This window comes from Pyrus communis, chromosome 12 (assembly GCF_963583255.1).
Source record: "Pyrus communis chromosome 12, drPyrComm1.1, whole genome shotgun sequence".
NCBI lineage: Eukaryota > Viridiplantae > Streptophyta > Magnoliopsida > Rosales > Rosaceae > Pyrus > Pyrus communis.
The window spans coordinates 6,851,519-6,872,734 of NC_084814.1; the positions used below are offsets into that span (position 1 = coordinate 6,851,519).

A 21,216-nucleotide genomic window follows, 5' to 3' on the forward strand; every position below is an offset into this window, starting at 1 on the left:
GCTCGTAAGCATGGAGGGAGCTATGGTTGGGATGAATTAGGACCTAAATTTTTGTTTAATGTTCTAGTAGAAGATGCAAAAGTTTCCATTCATATTTGATTATTAATACAATGCTATCCTTTGACACAAAAAAAAAAAAAAAAAAAAAAAAAAAATTAAAAAAAGTCCTACATTTATGTCAAAACACTCCTGATATGGAGGTTGGTAATGGTAAATAAAATATTTAAAAGAATATATTCAACAAAAAAATAATAATAATAACACTATTACATTCCAACATGGTCATGTAGGTAAATTATAAGCTTGATCAAATCCTACATTTATGTCAAAACACTCCTTATATGGAGGTTGGAGGTTTGTTTCCAACATGATATATTAGGAGTAGTTAATATATCCAATAACTGCTGATCTATATATCCCTTATTTGGCGTCAATTTGAAGGCAATATAATTGGAAAAGGATTGGCAGAAATTAATGCGTAGGCAAAATAAATAATTTCAATATATACGGGAAAAAAAAAAAAAAAAGTTATGCTGCACCCATATTAGATTTAGTATTTTCATCCTTATGTCTTGAATACTTCGGACCACCTCTATTTTTTTTTTCTTTTTCTTTCCTTCTATGTTACGGACTGCACAATGTACCTACCGAATTACACTCCTGGTGTAGATGCAAATTATTTGTATTTACCAAACATATGTAATAATGTATGGATATTAATCGACCAATAATAAAAGTAACATGAACTTTGATGCATAACACTAAAAAATTATTATGCGCACTCATACTAAAACTTGATTAACATATGTAACAAAAATGGAAAAATAATTTGCCTACAAGTTGAACAAATGTTTCTTGATTCAAAATATATGATATGGGTGTAGCATAATTTATTTTGCCTACAAATTATTTATTTTGCCAATCCTTTTCCAATAATATTGCCTTCAAATTGACGCTGAATTATTTATTTTGCCTACTCATAATATTTCATGTTGGAAACTAAGATAATAATTGGAATACAATTTATTTACCGGTGCCAACCTCCATATAAGGAGTGTTTTGACATATACGTAAGAGTTGTATCAAATCTGTAATTTACCTATAAGTCCATCATTCACATCCATGTATTATTATATTTGGATTTTCTTTTGGTCGAAAAATGTATTGTTATATATGTTTGGTATATATACAAATAATTTGCATCCTTGTTAAAACGGATATCACCAGCACTTCATATTGGGTAGGTAAATTGTTGTGCACGTAAAAAAAAAAGGAAAAGTCCGAATTAGTCAAGCGTAAGGGAAGAAAAAACTGCATCTAATCCTAGTTATGACAATTCAAACCCGTTTTGGTAGATATGAACCTATATGTGTAAACAAACTTCTTGATAACATTGATGACATGGAAAAACAACGAAGAGCTAATCCTGGTGGCTATCAATCGAGATGCCAGAGGCATTCTTTATTGAACATAAAACAAACAAGAAAATCGAATACAAAAACGAAAAAAACACAAACAGTGAAAAGCCCCGAGCAAGTTTATATCATATTTCGGCAGTGCAAGTCTTTCTGTTGTGGTGACCCAGGGTTCCACACCTAGAACATGCAAGCCTTGTCCGCTCCCCCGATGATTTGATTCGCTTCACCCTTGCTCTTCCGGGAGGTTTCTTTGTCAATGGTGGATTAATCAGCATTTCTTCATTTTCCTCCTGTGCATACCTATCGATATCTGGAATCGGAACAATTGGTATATCATAGCAACTCTTAAAAAAATGGACCATGAAATAGTCTTCCACGTACTCATATGGATTCCCCTCCGACTTAAGTATAGCAGCAAGTGCATGGGCACAGGGAAACCCTTTGATTTGCCACATTCTACAGCTACACGTGCGAGATTGGAGATCAACCATTACAGAGTCCTCACCGTGCACCTCAAACAAAAACTCACTTGAACGACCAACATCCCAATGGCGCCCGCATTCCAACAAATCTTGCATAATGGTCTCCATTTCTGGGCAAAGGGAAGTTTTCCAACCCTCAGCTACACGCCTCCTTTGTGCATTCATCTCCATGATTTTGGCCCTAATTCCATCAAGCATCTGGTATATCGGCAAAAACGTTGATCGACAATCCATGCATTGAAGGATTCAGCTACGTTTGAACACATTTCGCTATACTTTGGGCCTGGAAAATGAGCGGCTGCCCAATTTTCTTTTGGAAGCGTTTTCAAGAAGTCCCTCATTACAGCACCACCTTCCTCCATTAACGCCCTGAGATGCATTTCAAATGCATCCTCGGTAGGAGCATATGCACATTTCCCAAAAAGCTGAATGATCCAGTCGCGATACGACTTACCCAGGGAGGATGGGTACTTAAGAAGTATGTTTTGCTTCAAGTGGTGGTAACAAAATGCATGCGGTGATTGTGGAAATACTGATGCCACAGCTTTGATCAACCCCTTTTGTCGATCAGATATGAATGTAATGGTTCTTCCTTGAGGAGTGACGATTTTTGACAAGTTTTGGAGGAACCAAGACCAGTTCTCTTCATTTTCAGAATTAACAACCGCAAAGGCTAAAGGATATATACCTGTTTCATATAAGACAGTATGTTATAAATATAGTAGTATTGTGAACTGGAAAACCTGATAACAGTTTGTTAAAATATAGGCAGAAAAAATAAATTGACACCAATAAAATTTATACATAGCAGTAGATAATCTTCCAATAAAATGACCTAGTTTATATACTGATGAACATATACAGTGTGTAACACACACATAATTTATAGGGACTATATGTTCTCCATATATATGTAAGACATGATTGAACAAATGTATTAAGAAAATAAAATAAAAAATAAATATATCATATTTGGATATAAGTACCTTGGTTTCCATCAAGAAAGTGACCCTTGTATTTGTTCTTGATTCCATCAAGCAAGTGACCCTTGTATTTGTTCTTGATTCCATCAAGAAATAACATAGGCTTGGAATTAATATAAGGGTAGGTAAATTAAGAGTTGCCACATATGCAATTCATGTAAAATGAGAAATGATGTAAAAAAAATACGAAGAATCATAATTTACCTACAAAACGTAAATCCCTCTATGCAACCATGGAAAGATACGAATATCCTTTTAAATCGGGAAGATTCCGCATCGCACTCCAACACATAATGTGAGCTAGGATTTGAACTTTCAATTGCTCTGACGTACCAAGCCAAGTGATTGTATGACAATGATTCGTCACCATGCATCATTTTTTTGGCTGATTCCTTCTCGTACCACGCATTATAGTACGAAACATCCAATCCATAATATTTCTTAAAATCCTTTACGATCTCAGTCGGCTTCAACATTGGCTTGGAAGAAGCTTGCTCCATGAGAACGGATGAGACCACTTTGGATGACATCATGCCACGCTTTCGTTCACGAATCAATCTGCTGCAAGTGTGTGTGTTGTTCAATGTACGAATACAAATAAAAAAAAACCATTGACGTGGCACAAAGTGGATTGCGCCCACCACATACAACCTTCAGATAGTTTTTTAGAACACTCGGCTGTCACTCTCTCCTTTATATTTTTTAAAAAAGCTATGCTAAACCACTTCTCGATGGAATACTTACAAAGTTTGTCTCTAAATTCAGAGACCCCGCTAGTAAACCTTTGCCCAACCCGATTAATAGGTTTTCCAAGGGTGAGATAGATAAGTTTGTGGCAGTGGTGCATCATATTTTCCAATGAAATCATTGGTATTACTAGGTGTAGCACCATCCCAAACGTTAAAGGAAAATCCATTCCCATTAACACCACTATTACCTTCACATGGTGATTGACACTCGTTAACAATAATAATCACTGAATTTTGCTTGTCATTATAACATGACAAATGTAACACATGCACATCTAAATCAGATTTTAACAAGCAGGGAGGATGGTCAGGGACAACATAAGTCATTTGGAATTCCCCAACTATGAGCTCATCAAACCGCGAACACACTTAGGAGCAGAATCCCATGAAAGAGGTGTCAGCACATATTGGAATCGCCGTTATTGTGTTTTTGAAAACACACCTTGCAATGATGGCACCCTCCATTTTACTCTTAATGGTAAAACAACAATGAAATATATGTCAGTTGGTGAAATATATGGTAGGTTAATTAACAAACAATATAAAGAAAACAAAATGAACATAGATAAAAACAAAGGACACAAATACCTTGTTTCTTTTTTCTGCCCAATCCATATCACTAATACAAAAACAATTTGTGCGACGTAGGTCCTTCGTCGCACAAAGTCAATAAACATCGCGCAAAACTTAGCTCAAGGCACCTTAGTTGCGCACTAACCGTCGCGGCAAGGCAGTGGCAGAAGGGTTTGCGCGACTATGAAGAAACATGCGTCGCGCAAAGTGGCTTTGTGCGATGCATGTCCTTACGTCGGCTAAAGTGACTTAGGAGCCTTTGCGAAACGTAGGTAGAATCTTCCGTCGCGCGAACCCCTTTTTATTGTTTTGGTGAAAAATATTATTTTTAAATTTTTTAATAAATATTGTAATTAAATTCCAAACAATAATTAATTAACCAAGGAAAAGTATTTAATTATAAAATATATGAAAATGTACATACAATGTGACAGCATGTCCCGAATCATTTGTACTGTTAGTGTGAAAGGACGATTTTGCCCCTGGACGTTAATCAGCGTTGTAGGGTGTTTGGTTTGTTTTGTTTTTGGTTGGTGGGCTGCCATCTGGACCACACACTCTCACACACCCATCCTTTTTCCCCGTGACTCTCTCTTGCTTTCCTTTCTCTCGGATTTCTTCCATTTTCTTCCTCATCGTACGGACAACTTCCATCCAACCATTTCTGGGACGGATCGTGTTTGTTGTTGGTGTTTTTGGACTCCTTTCAAGCTCAGGAGTCAATTGGTGGTGTTCGTTGGACATGAAACCTTCGAAAACCCGAGAACCATGGAACCACGATTTGGTGCACTGTTCATGCACACGTGATCGTGAGGTTTTTAGAAGTTTTTTACGTTCCAGGAAGCTTTACGACGTCTTCACGCAGCTTAGGGAGTAATTTTGAAGTGTTTTGGATGTCGGGAAGCTCGAGTTCTTCGACATGCAGGTTTGGCCGAATTATCGAGGTTCCTCCGATGAGATTCCATTGGATTTAAGTTTCAAAAGTGGTAAGGTATTGTTCTACTCGTTGTAAGCTTCATTTTGGTACAAATTTCATGGAATTTGGTTGAGAAATGAAGAAGATATTAAGGTTTTAAGTTTTTCCAGAAATCAGCGAAATTTCGAGTTGTAGACAGCGGTACTGGCGGCGGCGGACGGCGGGGACCAGCGAGGCTCACCGGAGAAGGAGGCGAATATTTCGTCAGAGTTAATGAAATATTCTAACGACGTCAGGTAACGGCCATTAACTACTGTTAGGGTTTTAACAGAATATTCCCTAACGGCGTTAGGGTTTCCACACGCGTGCCAGGCACGCGCCTGCACGTGGTCGGCACGTCTGGTGTTGCCTTGGCCATGCATGAAAGGTCAAAAAATTATTTTAAAAATATGGGGATGTTTGTGAGGTTGAGTAGAGCCTGTTGGTATATTCAAACACCCTATTTGAGCAATGTATGAGAAGTTATTACCTAAGGTTGGTTATGTGCGTTAATTTGACGTTTATATAGTTGTTTCGCATATAGGTGAGGACTATCCAGAGGACGAGCGCAGCCACGCAAGGCTCGGGGCTTACGATCCTTCTACGTATCAGTAAGTGGGCTTTTGTTTTCAGTACATATATATATATATATATTGATTGGTATCTTTCCAGAAATTACGCTTTAACGGTTTTATAATTGAAATGCCATGTCGAATATCGTCGATATTATTATTGTGATTATGTTGGTTATGCTTTGGTGCCGCGGACGCTCAGGTAAGCTAGGTGAGTATGTTGTTAGTGATAGATGTGGTGTTGATGAGATTGAGTTATAGCTTATATTCCTACACCCCGGTGATTGTGCTCCGTCAAAGTAGGGCCTAGCCTTCACGTGATCGTTCACCTCCCGCATCGTACGCTCACCTTGGATCCAAGGTAGGTGCCAACCTGTCGTATAGACCACTTTAGGTGGTTCCAACTCGTAGGTGACTTGCGATACATCGCACAGCCTTCACGTGATTGTAGCACTGAGCGTATTTATATACACTAGCCTATCATACAGACCACTTTAGGTGGTTCCGACTCGTGTGCAGGATAGTGGTTGAGGAGCTATAGTTTCAGCCGTACAGGTCACTTTAGGTGACTTCGACTGACGTACTGAAATTACTGGCATATTATGATTTGTTTTATCTCACCTGCTTGATACTTATACTATTTGTTTGGATATTCTGACACGGCATATTCTGGCATGGCATATTTGAGCTTTATCATTTTAGCATGATTTGATATACGAGTACGTATAATATTTTCTGGAAAGTATACAGGTTTCATAGAGAGGGGTTATTACTTGGTATTGAAATGGTTTGGAAAACTTTGTTTTTGCCCACTCATGTTTTTTGTTTTGCGCCCTTCCAGGTTTTAGGTAGCTAGGACGTGGGTGACGAAAGAGGCATCGAGGCATTTCTGACAGAGCACCCTCAATGTATGACTTTCTAGTTAACGCTTGTGTAGTATTGTTTATTTTGGACTGCACCTAGGATACTTGAACTTTTACTTTGCCTTTTTCCTTTTATGTTTGTCACTAGCACTCACTGATCTTTGTATTGTAATTATCTTGTCAACTTTAATTTTCTCGTATTTTCACTCTTTTACTTCAACATTGCGCACTTGGCTACGTCACCCTCACATGACGGCCAGCACACCCTAATTTTTGGATCGGGGTGTGTCAGTTTGGTATCAGAGCCTAGGTTTGGCAGTCCTGCATTATTTGTGAGTATTCTAATTATTCTTGGTGTTTTCTGTTAGAATTATGCCGCCTCGTCGAGAACCATGTCGCTCAGCTGAGCCTAATTTCCCTGATATAGCTCAGTTGGGGGAATTTATAGCTCATGCGATTTAGTCTACGCTCCACCCTCCTTAGAGGACTCCTCTCGAGACCATGTATAATCTAAAGCTGGATAAGTTTAAGGGTCATGAAGGTTATGAGGGAGCTGAGCGGTGGCTTGAGCATATTGAAAAGACTTTTCTAGTGTTGCCAAGTCAAGGGAATCTTTCTTGTGAAAGGTGGGTAGAGATGACTTCATGGTTCTTAGGTAAAGAATCGGCATCCTGGTTGGGATAGGCGGTTTGCCATTTGGCCCTAGAGGAAGTTGCCGCATGGGAAATGTTAAGCAGTTATTTCGGAAAAGCTTTGTTCCCCCTGAGTATATTGATCGCAAGAAGCAAGAATTTATTGATTTGAAGCAGGGGAAGTTGACGGTGAATGAGTACTACAGAAGATTCACTGATTTGTCCCATTATCATCCGAAAGTTGCTGCTAATCTGATTGAGATGCTTTGTCGTTTCAAATTGGGTACTAAGAAGAAGTGGCGTTCTATGGCGACCACTACTCCTTGTGATACTTATCAGGGGTTCTATGAGATTTTGTTAAGGATTGAGGATTCTGAGAATATGCCTAGTGAAAGTGAGGAAGAAGAGAAGAATGGTAATCAAAAGAAAGACGATAGAGGTAAAGGTCAAGCATTTCAGGGACCCCGGAAGACTCAGAGTTTGAAAAGAAGCGGGGCTAGCTCTAGTTCGTCCAGGGGAAGCATTGGTTCTATGGGTCAACGTAGAGGTGGTAGGTTTGCTGGAGGCCGACGTTTTTAGAGGTAGCGAGATGCTGGCAGTTTTGGTGGTTCAAGAGCTGCGTTTTGTCAGAGATGTAACAGCCAACACTTTGGCGAGTGTAGACAGGGCAGTCGAGGATGTTTTACTTGTGGACAGGTTAGACATCGGGCATCAAATTGTCCACAGGGTCAGCAAAGGCCCCAAATGCCTTCTTTACCACCACCAGTTCCTAGTCAGCAGGCTCCAACGCCGAGCGGCTATGGTCAGACAGGTCGTGGGGGTACTTACCATTACCAGGGAGATGTTGTCCCTTATTCAGCAGTGCCGTACTCGTATTCTTAGGATCCGTATTATCTGAGTGGCTACTAGAGCGGATATCAGCAATACCCTGAAGGGTATACCCCATATCCTCATTATCCAGCTGGTGGATCGTAATGGTATTCGGGAGTACAGCCTCAGCAGAGGGAGGTTGCTTCTAGCAGCGCAGGGTCGTTAAGATAGATTGGTCAGGGCCGTGGTACACCTAGACGTAGTGGTCAGTCAAGTAAAGGTCGAGGTGGTCGGCAGCAGCATCAGGGCCGTCTTCATAACCTCACCATGCAGGATGCCCAGAACAACCCAGATTTAATCATAGGTACGTTAAATATCCACGGTCACTTTGCTAGAGTGTTGATTGATTGTGGTGCTACTTATTCAATTATTTCTCATACATTTACTCAATTGACGCAACCTAATCCCACATCTCTCGGATTTGAGTTAGAGTTTTCGATGCCTAGAAGAGAGATGTGTCAGGTGGCCTGGATGTACCCTGGGTGCCCAGTGTTAGTGGAGGATGAGGTTATGCCAGCTAACCTCATTCCGTTGGATATTGTTGAGTTTGATGTCATTTTGGGTACTGATTAGCTACACTTTAATCGAGCCAATATTGATTGTTATGAGAAGAAAGTTACGTTTCATTGCCAGGGCTACCTATGGTTACGTTTGTTGGTGAGCGTAGCGACGTGAGACACGGCATTATTTCGGCAGTGAGAGCCAAAAAGTTCCTACAGAAGGGTTGTAAGTGATATCTGGCACATGTTGTATTAAATAATAACGCTTCATTAGAGTGGTCAGGCATTTTCCCGACGTGTTTCCAGATGATTTACCGGGATTGCCGACGGATCATGACGTAGAGTTCGCTATCGACTTATTACCAGGTACAGACCCTATATCCTTGACTCTTTATCGGATGGCTCCTGTTGAGTTGAGAAAGCTGAAAATTCAGTTGTAGGAGTTATTAGATAAAGGTTTTATATAGCCTAGTACTTCGCCTTGGGGTGCTCCAGTTTTGTTCGTGCGAAAGAAGGATAGTACCTGAAGGTTATGTATAAACTACCGACAGCTGAACCGGGTGACGATTAAGAACCGTTATCCATTGCCACGAATTGACGATTTGTTCGATCAGCTACTAGGAGCTTGCGTGTTTTCGAAGATCGATTTAAGGTTTGGCTACTATCAGCTGAAGATTAAGAGTGACGATGTCCCTAAGACAACGTTTAGAACCCGATATGGTCATTATGAGTTTTTAGTGATGTCGTTCGGTTAACTAACGCACCTGCTGCTTTTATGGATTTGATGAACCAGGTGTTTAAGAAGTACTTGGACAGGTTTGTCATTGTTTTTATCGATGACATTTTGATTTATTCCAAATCCAAAGCAGATTATGTGCTACATCTTACTTTAGTGTTGAAGAAACTGAGGGAGCATCAGTTATACGCTAAATTCAGTAAATGTCAGTTTTGGTTAGATCAAGTAGCGTTCTTGGGACCATGTTATCTCAGCTCAGGGTATTCAGGCGGATTCCTAGAAAATTGCAGCGGTGGAAAATTGGGAGCAGCCACGAACCGTCTCTAAGGTATGGAGTTTCCTTGGTCTGGCAGGCTGTTATAGATGGTTTGTTCAGGATTTTTTCGTTATTGCGTTACCACTTACGAGGTTAACCAGGAAGAACGTTAGATTCGAGTAGGACGATAGTTACAAGCAGAGTTTTCAACAATTGAAGTACTGTCTCACTCATGCACCAGTGTTAGCACTTCTAGATGATGGTGGTAACTTTAAGATCTACAACGATGCATCGTTGAATGGTTTGGGCTGCGTACTAATGCAACACGGCAGGGTTATCGTTTATCCTTCGAGATAATTGAAGCCTCATGAGGTAAACTATCCTACTCACAATCTTGAGTTGGCGGCGATCGTGTTTGCACTAAAGATTTGGAGACACTATCTTTATGGTGAGAGATGTAGGATCTTCACAGATCACAAGAGTCTCCAGTACCTGTTTACTCAGCGAGATTTGAACCTTTGCCAGCAGAGGTGGATAGAGTTGCTAAGTAATTACGACTGCACGATCGAGTATCACCCGGGACATGCAAATGTGGTGGCTGATGTACTTAGTCTGAAATCTCAAGGTAGAATTGACGCTTTTCACACAAGCCGTGTTCCTCTTCTTATTGATTTAAGGTCAAACAGAGTGAAGTTAGAAGTGGAAGCTCGAGAAGAAGCCTTACTTGGTCACTTTCAAGTTAGGCCAATTTTGATCGACCGTATACTCGAGGCACAGATGGATGACGATGAAACTCAAGAGCTGATTCAACTAAGAAATGAGGGGAGAAAGAGAGATCTTCAGATTCGAGAATCAGACGGCATGCTTATGTTTATACCGAACAACATGGAGTTAAAGAGGGATATTTTGGATGAGGCACACGTATCGGCATATGCTATGCATCCGGGGAGTACTAAATGTATCATACAATACGACCATTTTACTATTAGTCGGGTATAAGAAGAGAGATTGCTGAGTATGTTAGCAGATGTATTATATGCCAGCAAGTTAAAGCCAAGAGAAAGAAGTCGTTTGGACGGATGCAGCCACTTCCCGTTCCACAGTGGAAATGGGAAAATATTACCATGGATTTCATGTATAAGCTTCCCCGTACACGAAATGGTTATGATGGTGTTTGCGTAGTGGTTGATCGGCTCACCAAGTCCTCGCATTTTATTCTAGTTCAATAGAAGTTTTCCCTGAAATAGTTAGCTGAGCTCTTTGTGTCGAAGATTGTTAAATACTATAGTGTACCAGTCAGCATCATCTCTAATCAAGATCCAAGATTTACTTCTAAATTCTAGACAACATTTCAAGAAGCTTTTGGTTCGAGATTACTGTATAGTATGGCATATCATCCTCAAACAGACAGGCAATCTAAGAGGACCATTCAGACACTGGAAGATATGCTGAGATCCTTTGTTTTGTAGTTTGGCGATGCATGGCATAAACATCTGGATCTGATGGAGTTTGCCTACACAATAGCTACCATTCGAGCCTTGGTATGTCACCTTTCGAGGCATTGTATGGTAAATCCTATCGTATGCCATTGTGTTGGTCAGAGGTAGGCGAAAGAGTTTTGGAGGGCCCAAAGATAGTGGATGAGACTATCCAAAATATTCAAGTAATCAATTCTAACCTGAAAGTGGCCCAGGATCGTCAGAAGAGCTTAGTGGACAAACATGCCATCGATCAGACCTATAAAGTAGGTGATTGGGTATTCTTGAAGCTATCGCCGTGGAAGGGTGTTGTACGATTTGGGAAAAAGGGGAAATTGAGTCCCAGGTATATCAGACTGTACGTGATCATTGAGCGAATCGGCGAGGTAGCTTATAGACTTGTGTTACCTCCAGAGTTGTCTCGAGTGCACGATGTATTTCATGTTTCGATGCTTCATCACTATGTCTCAGATCCATCGCATGTGCTACCTTCGCAGTCGTTGGAAATTAATCCTGATTTGACTTACGACGAGGAACCGGTGACTATTCTAGACTGGAAAGATAAGGTTATGAGGAACAAGACAGTGTGCTTGGTGAAGATTTTGTGGAGGAATCACTCAGTAGAGGAGGCTAGTTGAGAGACAGAGCATTGGATGAGAGATTTGTATCCCTTCTTGTTTTATGATTACTAATGGTTTGTTTTGTTGTGTAATTTCATGGACGAAATTTTCTTAAGGTGGGTAGGTTGTGACAGCTCGTCCTGAATCATTTGTACCATTAGTGTGAAATGACAATTTTGCCCCTGGATGTTAATTAGTGTTGTAGGGTGTTTGGTTTGTTTTGTTTTTTATTGGTGGGCTGCCATCTGGACCACGCACTTTCACACACCCATCCTTTTCCCCCGTGACTCTCTCTCTCTCTTTCCTTTCTCTCGGATTTCTTCGATTTTCTTCCTCATCGTACGGACAACTTCCATCCAACCATTTCTGGCACGAATCGTGTTTTTTGTTGGTGTTTTTGGACTCTTTTCAAGCTCAGGAGTCGATTGGTGGTGTTGGTTGGACGTGAAACCTTTGAAAACCTGAGAACCATGGAACCCCGATTTGGTGCACTATTCATGCACAAGTGATCGTGAGGTTTTTAGAAGTTTTTAAGGTTCTAGGAAGCTTTAGGACGTCTTCATGAAGCTTGGGGAGTAATTTTGAAGTGTTTTGGACGTCGGGATTTAAGTTCCAAAAATGGTAAGGTTTTGTTCTACTCGTTGTAAACTTCATTTTGGTACAAATTTAATGGAATTTGGTTAAGAAATGAAGAAGATATTAAGGTTTGAGGTTTTTCCAGAAACCGACGAAATTTCGAGTTGCAGACAGCAGCGCTAACAACGGCGGACGGTGGCGACCGGCGAGGCTCACTGGAGAAGGAGGTGAATATTTCGTTAGAGTTAATGGAGTATTCTAACAGCATCAGGTAATGGCCGTTAACTTCTGTTATGGTTTTAACGGAATATTCCCTAACGGCGTTAGGGTTTCCACACGCGTGGCCAGTGCGTGGCGGCACGTGAGAGGTCAAAAAATTATTTTAAAAATATGGGGATGTTCGTGAGGTTGAGTAGAGCCTGTTGGTATATTCAAACACCCCATTTGAGCAATGTATGAGAAATTATTACCTAAGGTTGGTTATGTACGTTAATTTGACGTTTATATAGTTGTTTCGCATATAAGTGAGGACTATCTGGAGGACGAGCGCAGCCACGCAAGGCTCGGGGCTTACAATCCTTCTACGTATCATTGAGTGGGCTTTTGTTTTCAGTATATATATGTATATATTGATTGGTATCTTTCCAGAAATTACGTTTTAATGGTTTTAAAAGCCAGGTGAGTATGTTGTTAGTGATAGATGTGGTGTTTATGAGATTGAGTTATAGCTTATATTCCTGCACCTCGGTGATTGTGCTCCGCCAGAGTAGGGCCTAGCCTTCACGTGATCGTTCACCTCCCACACTGTACGCTCACCTTGGATCTAAGGGAGTTGCCAGCCTGTCGTATAGACCACTTTAAGTGGTTCCAACTCGTAAGTGACTTGCGATACATCGCACAGCCTTCACGTGACTATAGCACTAAGCGTATTTATATACACCAGCCTTATTTGAGCTTTATCGTTTTAGCATGATTTGATATACAAGTACATATAATATTTTCTGGAAAGTATACAGGTTTTACAGAGAGAGGTTATTACTTGGTATTGAAATGGTTTGGAAAACTTTGTTTTTGCCCACTCACGTTTTCTGTTTTGCGCCCCTCCAGGTTTTAAGTGGCGAGGACGTGGGTGACGAAAGAGTCATCGAGGCATTTCTGACAGAACACCCTCCATGTAGGACTTTCTAGTTAACACTTGTGTATCATTGTTTATTCTGGACTGCACCTAGGATACTTGAACTTTTACTTTGCCTTTTTCCTTCTATGTTTGTCACTATCACTCACTGATATTTTTATTGTAATTATCTTGTCGACTTTATTTTTCCCGTATTTTCACTCTTTTACTTCCGTATTGTGCACTTGGCTACGTTACCCTCACGTGACGGCCAGCACGTCCTAATTTTTGGATCGAGCTGTGTCATACAAGATGTCCGAATAAAAAACGAAAAAAGAAAAACTACAAGTAGTCTTCTAGGTTTGATACGTCAGGCTACTAGGTATCGGCAGGGCAAAGTGGCTTGGAGGTCGAAGGTGTAGCAAGATTAGGTACTGGTAGTGAGATTTAGAGGTCGGATATTTGTATGGCTCATATAAGGTCTCTCATGTGCCCGACATAGACCTTCATCTCCTCACTCTAGGGCTTCATCTGCTCGCCCTGGGCCCTTATCTGCTCGTCCCAGGCCCTTATCTGCTATCTTTGGACCGCAAGCTAACGCTTTAGGGTTGTCACTTCCTCCTTCAATGCACTGACCTCTACTGTGTTCGATCTGGAAACATAGGCACTTGTCTCACGAACTCGCGCTTTCCCCATACACCGAACAACTTTGCCATGACGACAACCGAAGTTCTGATCCATGACATTAGTCAAGATCTGAAAAGCTGCATCCTCGGGTATTGTGACGTCCTCGATCGAGGTCTCCGGGGGAAGTTACGATGTTGCTTCTTGGAGAACAGTAGTGCACTGTTCAACCATAGTAGCCTGTAATAATAAAGGAAAAAACATATAATGTTTAATAATAGAATATAAATAATATTTGAACGATTCATACATATAAGAATAATAACAATTACATATACTTACATGAAGCTGCTTAGCTGTCTCATCACCAGGTTGAACGTAAACGTCTTCAAACCTGTCGATCTCTGGGAACTTAGAACCCTCTTGAAGGAAAATAAACATTAAGAAAATTTTATTAATCACTCATAATAAATAAATTGTATAAACCTTCAAATTGTATAAAATTTCAAAATTAATATACTTTTACCTGACGTCGTGCCTCAAGCCTATACGAAAAGGGCTTCGAGCCAGAATGGTAGAGAAGTGTCTTTGAGTCTTGAGCTATCTTGCCAGCAATAGATTTCTTCTGTTAAACACACAATATACATGTTAGTGCAACTATTTAAAATAAATTAATAAAGGAAGCTTAAAAAAATAACTAAAACAATAATAAATTATTATTAAATTATTATGTATATACCACAAATTTTGGGTTCGTAAAATGTTTGCAGAGCCACTCCCAATCCTCCGGTCGGTCCTGCAACTTGGTTGGGCAACCATGTAGGCGAGCAAACTCCGGATCATCCCATAGCTTAAAATGCGTGCGAAGATTGTTCTTCCAATGTCTGTACCGAGTTGCTAAGGTCTCCTCTAAGTAAGTCATGGCCTCAGGGGATATGTCCTCAAGATCAAAATTGACCTACGAATGTGAAAAATAATAAATAATAGTAAGAAATTTAATAATATTAAGATAATATATTTTGGTTTTTAATATTTGTAAAAAAAAAATTTTAAAAATGATAAAGGCAAAAAATTAATATACTAACCGACAAATTGTCTCGCACCAGTTTCTTCGTCCCCTCGGGAATTTCTGCCCAAGTCTCCCACTGCATAGGACAATTTTGTTTAATAACAACACCACAACTACTAGCGACGCTGCTATGCTGCTGTGAGGTAGCCGTTCCACGATGTCATGGGTCATACTTAATCTTGATCCTGGAGCCGGTCAGACGTACGCTCTGTGCCTTCTTCAACATTCGACTAGGCCCCCTGGTGGTTTTTTTAGCTGGCCAAAAATAATTAAATGTTGAAATCCCGAAGCTTAAATTTGTACAGAAAATTCGACACAACCTCCCCTAATAGTATAGCATTTCCCAAAACCTTAAAATAGTAAAATAACAGTAATTCAAAACCCCCATCACATTTTCATAATCCAGCAAATTTTCACCATCATAAAAATAATAATTTTAAAATGAAAAAAAAAATACAACGTAGTGATCAAGAATTAGAAAAAACTACCTGGCTGGGAGGCCTCACCCTCGGCTCTAGATGCCGAGGATGTGTGATGAGAAGGCTCCGGCTTGCGGTGGCGTCGGTGAGGCCATCGTGCATTGAGCGGCTGAACCGACACTGATGATGTCGATGAGACGGGCATCTGCGACGCCGTAGGAGTAGCCTTAGTAAGGGGTGTATGCTCCCAAATCAATAAAGCACTCAGGCCTGGAGCAGTAGATGCTGATAATGCGGGAGGCTCATTGGTCACACTCCGACAACGAGTGATCAACTGCGACATCTATACTTTTTTTGAACCATAAAATTATAACATTAGAAACTAATCCTTTCTTGCATTTGAAACTAATCAATTAGCAGCCAAAGTAGTAAGTAAGTAGGTTACCAACATTCTTAATTTCAAAACAAGAGGAAACTACCTATCCATTTAAGGGAGGACCAATCAGAAGAAAAAAAAATCAAAATAAAATAAATAAATAAACAAAAAGAAATAAGGGAAGCTCCAGCCTTCTCATCGATCTATACACCCGCGCACCACCAGACCCAAATCCGGTGAATTTCCACCATTTTTCTCGTTGATCTCCACCATCGAACACCTGCAAATCACTTATGTGGCCTCCCATCCACCATCTCAGCCCAAAAACAGAGAGTTTTGGTTCCAATTTCATGAAGGTATATGGCTTCTTGGGTGCTAGGCGACGATCCACCCATTTCTGAAACACTTAGCTTCAATGAGCACCACCAAAACACTTCTTTGGAGGTCAAGAAAAAAGCCCAAAAAGTTTTAGGGGCAGTGGTGTTGCGGATTGATCGAATTAAAGAACACCCAAATTCCAGGGTTCGGGCGGGTTCTTGGCATTTGAAGCTTTTCCCTACCAAATTGGACTTGGCCACAGGTATGAAACTTGCTCTACTCATTGATATCTTTATTTCTGTAAAATTTGAGAATTTTTGGAGATAGTTCTCTTCGTTTGAACATAGTTTTGATAAAAACCGCTACTTGAACATTATGTGAATTTACGATCTGACCGTTGGATCGTCACCAAACTTTAATACAATATAGTACGTAATATTTGAGGATATTAGAAACTTACGGATTTGGAAATCTGATGTACAGATCTTCCTGAATTAGATTTGTAAATTCGTAAGATAAAACGTTGACCACCACTTGAATTGGCAATTGGCGGAGATCCAACCGTTGGATCGTAATGAAACTTTAGTATGATGTTTTAGAAGCACAATGTGGATCTTTTCAAGTTACGGAATGGAAATCCAAGATGTGGATCTTCCGGATTGAGCTACATAGGCAACTCCGACACTGTCGTACAGGTTTCAATGATGGGCAACTCCGGCACTGTCATACAGGTTGCAGTGATAAGCAACTCCGACGCTGTCATACAAGTTGCAATGATAGGCAACTCCAGCACTGTCATAGAGGTTGCAGTGATAGGTAACTCCGACATTGTTGTACAGGTTGCAATAATAGGCAACTCCGACACTGTCATACAGGTTGCAATGATAGGCAACTCCGACATTGTCGTACAGGTTGCCTATGAGTCGTACAAGTTGCATTCGGCAACTCTGACTCATGTGTTATCATAGATTGATTTATAAGTCATATAGGTTGCATTAGGCAACTCTGACTCGTGGGTTATCATAAATTGGTGAGCACCTGATTTTATTATGATGTTGTTGATTTGTAGTGATTTTGGATTATTCTTGGATTTAATGTTGATTTACACTTGACTTCATACTTATATATTGTATGATTTCCTGGAAATTATACAAGTAGTAGAGCGATGGGTTATATTATTTAGATGGTCTTTATTAAAGCTTTATACTCAACCCCATTCACTCTTATTTTTTTTCATCCCTTCAAGTTCTAGTAGCAGAGTTGTCGTATCGACGAGGATTCGTGGCAAGTCTTGGTATTGGAGATTACCTTCGACGGTATGATTTCCAATCTACTCTACTGTACCTTATTTATGCTTTGATGTCACGTGTGAAATTCATGTTTAGGCACTTTTAGGTTTAAATTTATTCACATATTCCACGTCACCACACTTTATGGCTTCGTCACCTTCCAGGTGTTGGCCAACACAACTCGATTCGGAGTCCTAGTGGACAATCCAGGTCGGGATGTGTCAATTTGGTATCAAAGCATAAGTTGGGCAGTATTGCGTTCATCACACACATGATGTAAGCATTATTGATTCTTGAACCTAATTTCCAATCTTGCCACCTCATCGAATACGAAAAAAGTGTTAATTTTTCCTAAGTTTGGGCAGTTTTGTCGACTTGTCGACGTTTTAGAAGATCATTTCGGTGAATGCCTCTAAATTATATGGGAAGAAATTCCTTGTCAAGGAAAGATGTATATTTGAGATAAGTTGATAGCCCTAAAGCAGGGCTACTATATCGAGTGATGTACATCGCGAGAGAATTACCTACCAATTCTACTACCATTTAGTCATTTCTATCGACCCTTCCAAGAATGGAAGCTAAGAATAGTTTTGATTCCTTGCCAACATCCGTTATTATATCATCTATTAGAATTCCTGCGAAGTTTACTTTGAAGAGATTTCAGAAACGTCATTAAGTGACAATCAGGTGCTAAAGTGGTAGCACTCGATGGGAGAACACTTTGGGACAATCACTTTTGGTTCCTGAGGGAACTAATCTCTTCAAACATTATAGATCATTTTGAACCTTTAGGAGGAAGATCGACTTTCATTTAAGCCCAATTAGTTGTTGGAGCATCGGAGTTGATTTGAGGACGCATATCTCTGGCGTCACTTATCAAAATTCTGCCAGGGATACCACTTATGCGAAAAGGAAATTACACCATCAATCCACATTCTCACTACACCAGTTTTCTTGCATCATTGGAAATACTACTTCAACCTTAAGGAACTTGGTTATGAGAGTTTACCGATTAGGAATTTATCCAACCAAACACCTTATCTGGGAAATCTCAAACTTATATGCGAAGGCCAAAGAATGAGTTTCCGGATTGTACCTAGATTTTGGCAACCTCCTCAGATAACGATTAAAAACCGTTATCCTCTACTTTGAATTGATGGAAATTCAATATGAACCTGCTCACTATGGTGTTATGAACTGCATTGTTGGGTTATGTGGTGTGTATGTCACTACTATATCTCACCGTGACACATGTTTCATTTCCAAGTCTTGGGAAGCCTTCTTGAAGGCCGTATGCATTAAGCTTTGTCATGTATCACATTTCATCCTCAGACTGATGGTTAGTCTGAATGAACTATCCGGATATTGAAAAACATATCGCTTTTGAATATTTTACAGTTTAGCCAGTCATGGTAGGCACTTACCTTGGTTAGAGTTATGTGTAACTACAGTTACATTTTTGGTTTGGCTATGGTATTGTTTGAGCCTTGGTATAGAGATTTTACGCACGGAACATGTTTGACAGATGAGTATTGTGAACAGGTATTTGAATGATCGAGGTTATGATATAGAAATTATGATTATTGTTGATATTACCCGTGAGGGCAGTGCGTCAGCAAAATTTTGCACCCTCGGAAATTTGTTACTTGCTTATCAAGACAACAGTGAGTTGTCGGTATTTCGGGTTGAGACCATAATATCAATAACTTATTCGTTGGGTTTGTTAAGCAAGTAGACAAGTAAGTCATTTTCTGTTAGCATTTGTATTTACTTATTTAATTAATTATTCATTGTTTGGGCTCGACCCAAAGTGTTACATGCTTATCTTCAAAGTATGTTACATGCTTATCTTTGAAATCTCCCTCTTGGATCTTGTCTGCATAGGGTGTAAATTCTAATATAGGATAAAAAATTAATTATTTCATATGCAATAAAATTAAAAGAAGGAAGTGGTGAGCAATAAAGAAAAGTTATTGGAGAATTGGTAATTCACGTGTTAATATATTATTTGCTAAGGCCATATCTTGAAAGTGGATGTTTTGGACTTTTCAGGTTATTTGAATGAACGCTGCTACTTTCATTTCTAATGCGGCCATAGAAGATGTGTTCAATTCTCCCACAACAATGCTTGAGCGATCTTTTGCAAAAATCTATCAAAAAACAGTCTACTAACAGAGCTCTTTATTATTTGTCTTTTGGGTTTCAAGGGCTTTATTATTTGTCTTTTAGTTTTCGTCTTAATTATCTAAGTCTTTTGAGATGCCCCATTGTAATCTATTTATTTAAGCCTTTTGGCTTTTCATTTGCACTTATCTTTTATCTTTCAATCAATTAATCAAATTATCCTTTGAGATTTTCTCAATTTTCTAGTGGACTCCAGGCTGTGTTCTATAAGGGATTACGCTGGTAACCCTTTTTAAGCTTTGTGCTCCGTCAAATTCAATAGAGGAATAGATAGAATGGCTTGTAAACTTTCAAGTTGAAACTCAAGTGCCACAGGGATTGTAAAAGATAAGGACTGAGATGGAGTGACAGTAATGGATTGATTAAGATCTTCCACAAACATTGCAGAACTTGATAATGATGTAGAGGAGTCATTGGTAGTAGCAGCACTAGGTTCAGGTATAGATTGTGGTAATATTATTGGTGACAATCCAGGTGTGAACACGAAAGATTCCTTGAAACAAGAAACCAGAATAACGTGTACAAAATAATATTTTTGTGTTTATGATTTTGGGGTTACGATCTCTCTCAAATTTGGTCCTCTGATTCTATCTTTGTAGGGTGTAGGTTTGTGGATGAGTTGTTGATCCAAAGGGCCGTTGGGGCTTGATCTAAGGATGAACAGTTGATGAACGGATCTTCAAGGGGCGTTGGGCTTGATCTTGAAGAATGGGTGTATGGATTTCTTCAAGGGCTTTTGGGCTTGATCTTGAAGGTTGATGGATGAGCAGATCTTCAAGGGCTTTTGGGCTTAGTCTTGAAGAACGATTGGATGTGTGGATTTGTTTGTGCTGTTGATCCAAGGGGCCGTTGGGGCTTGATCTTAGGATGAACGATGAACACTTTCTTCAAGGGCCGTCGGGGCTTGATCTTGAATAATGGTTGTGTGGATTTCTTCAAGGGCTTTTGGGCTTGATCTTGAAGGTTGATGGATGAGCGGATCTTCAAGGGCTTTTGGGCTTAATCTTGAAGAACGATTGGATGTGTGGATTTGTTGAGGTTGTTGATCCAAAGGGCCGTTTGGGGCTTATGCTTAGGATGAACGGATGAACACTTTCTTCAAGGGTCGTCGGGGCTTGATCTTGAAAGAGGATTTAACGAAGAACGAAGAGAGCTTTCTTGATCCTTCGGAATTCTTGGGAATTTGGATGGTTGGAAGCTTTGGAGTTTCAAAGCTTCAAGGATTTGGGGAATTCTCTTCTAATTTTGGAGTAGAGAAATGTATATGTGAATTCCTTGATGCTTGATACCTTGATGGAGAAGCCTATTTATAGGCTTTGAGAATGAATCACCACCACAAAATATTTTTTTCCTTTCCAAGCACCATTGCCTAATTTTCCCACTTAATGCAATATTGAAATTGAAGTGGTGTAACTTATGGCCTAATTTCCCACTTAATACCATTTTAAACTTGAAGTGGTCTAACTTATGGCCTAATTTCCCACTTAATGCAATATTGAAATTGAAGTGGTGTAACTTATGGCCTAATTTCCCACTTAATACCATTTTAAACTTGAAGTG

The 21,216-nt window shown here is 39.8% G+C and overlaps 2 protein-coding genes across 2 annotated transcripts; one reads left to right on the forward strand and one right to left on the reverse strand.

Annotated features, from left to right (window-relative positions):
- Nucleotides 1-1,543: 1,543 nt before the first annotated feature.
- On the reverse strand, nt 1,544-3,383 carry LOC137709974 (uncharacterized). Its single transcript, XM_068448949.1, has 4 exons — nt 3,129-3,383; nt 2,887-2,986; nt 2,245-2,588; nt 1,544-2,098 (listed from the first exon to the last, which is right to left on the reverse strand). The coding sequence occupies exons 1-4, from the start codon at nt 3,381-3,383 to the stop codon at nt 1,544-1,546; spliced, it is 1,254 nt and encodes a 417-aa protein (XP_068305050.1).
- A 6,192-nt stretch (nt 3,384-9,575) lies between these two features.
- Nucleotides 9,576-11,705, forward strand: LOC137709975 (uncharacterized). The gene is made up of 4 exons (XM_068448950.1): nt 9,576-9,661; nt 10,051-10,582; nt 11,059-11,130; nt 11,283-11,705. The coding sequence occupies exons 1-4, from the start codon at nt 9,576-9,578 to the stop codon at nt 11,703-11,705; spliced, it is 1,113 nt and encodes a 370-aa protein (XP_068305051.1).
- The last annotated feature ends 9,511 nt before the right edge of the window (nt 11,706-21,216 follow it).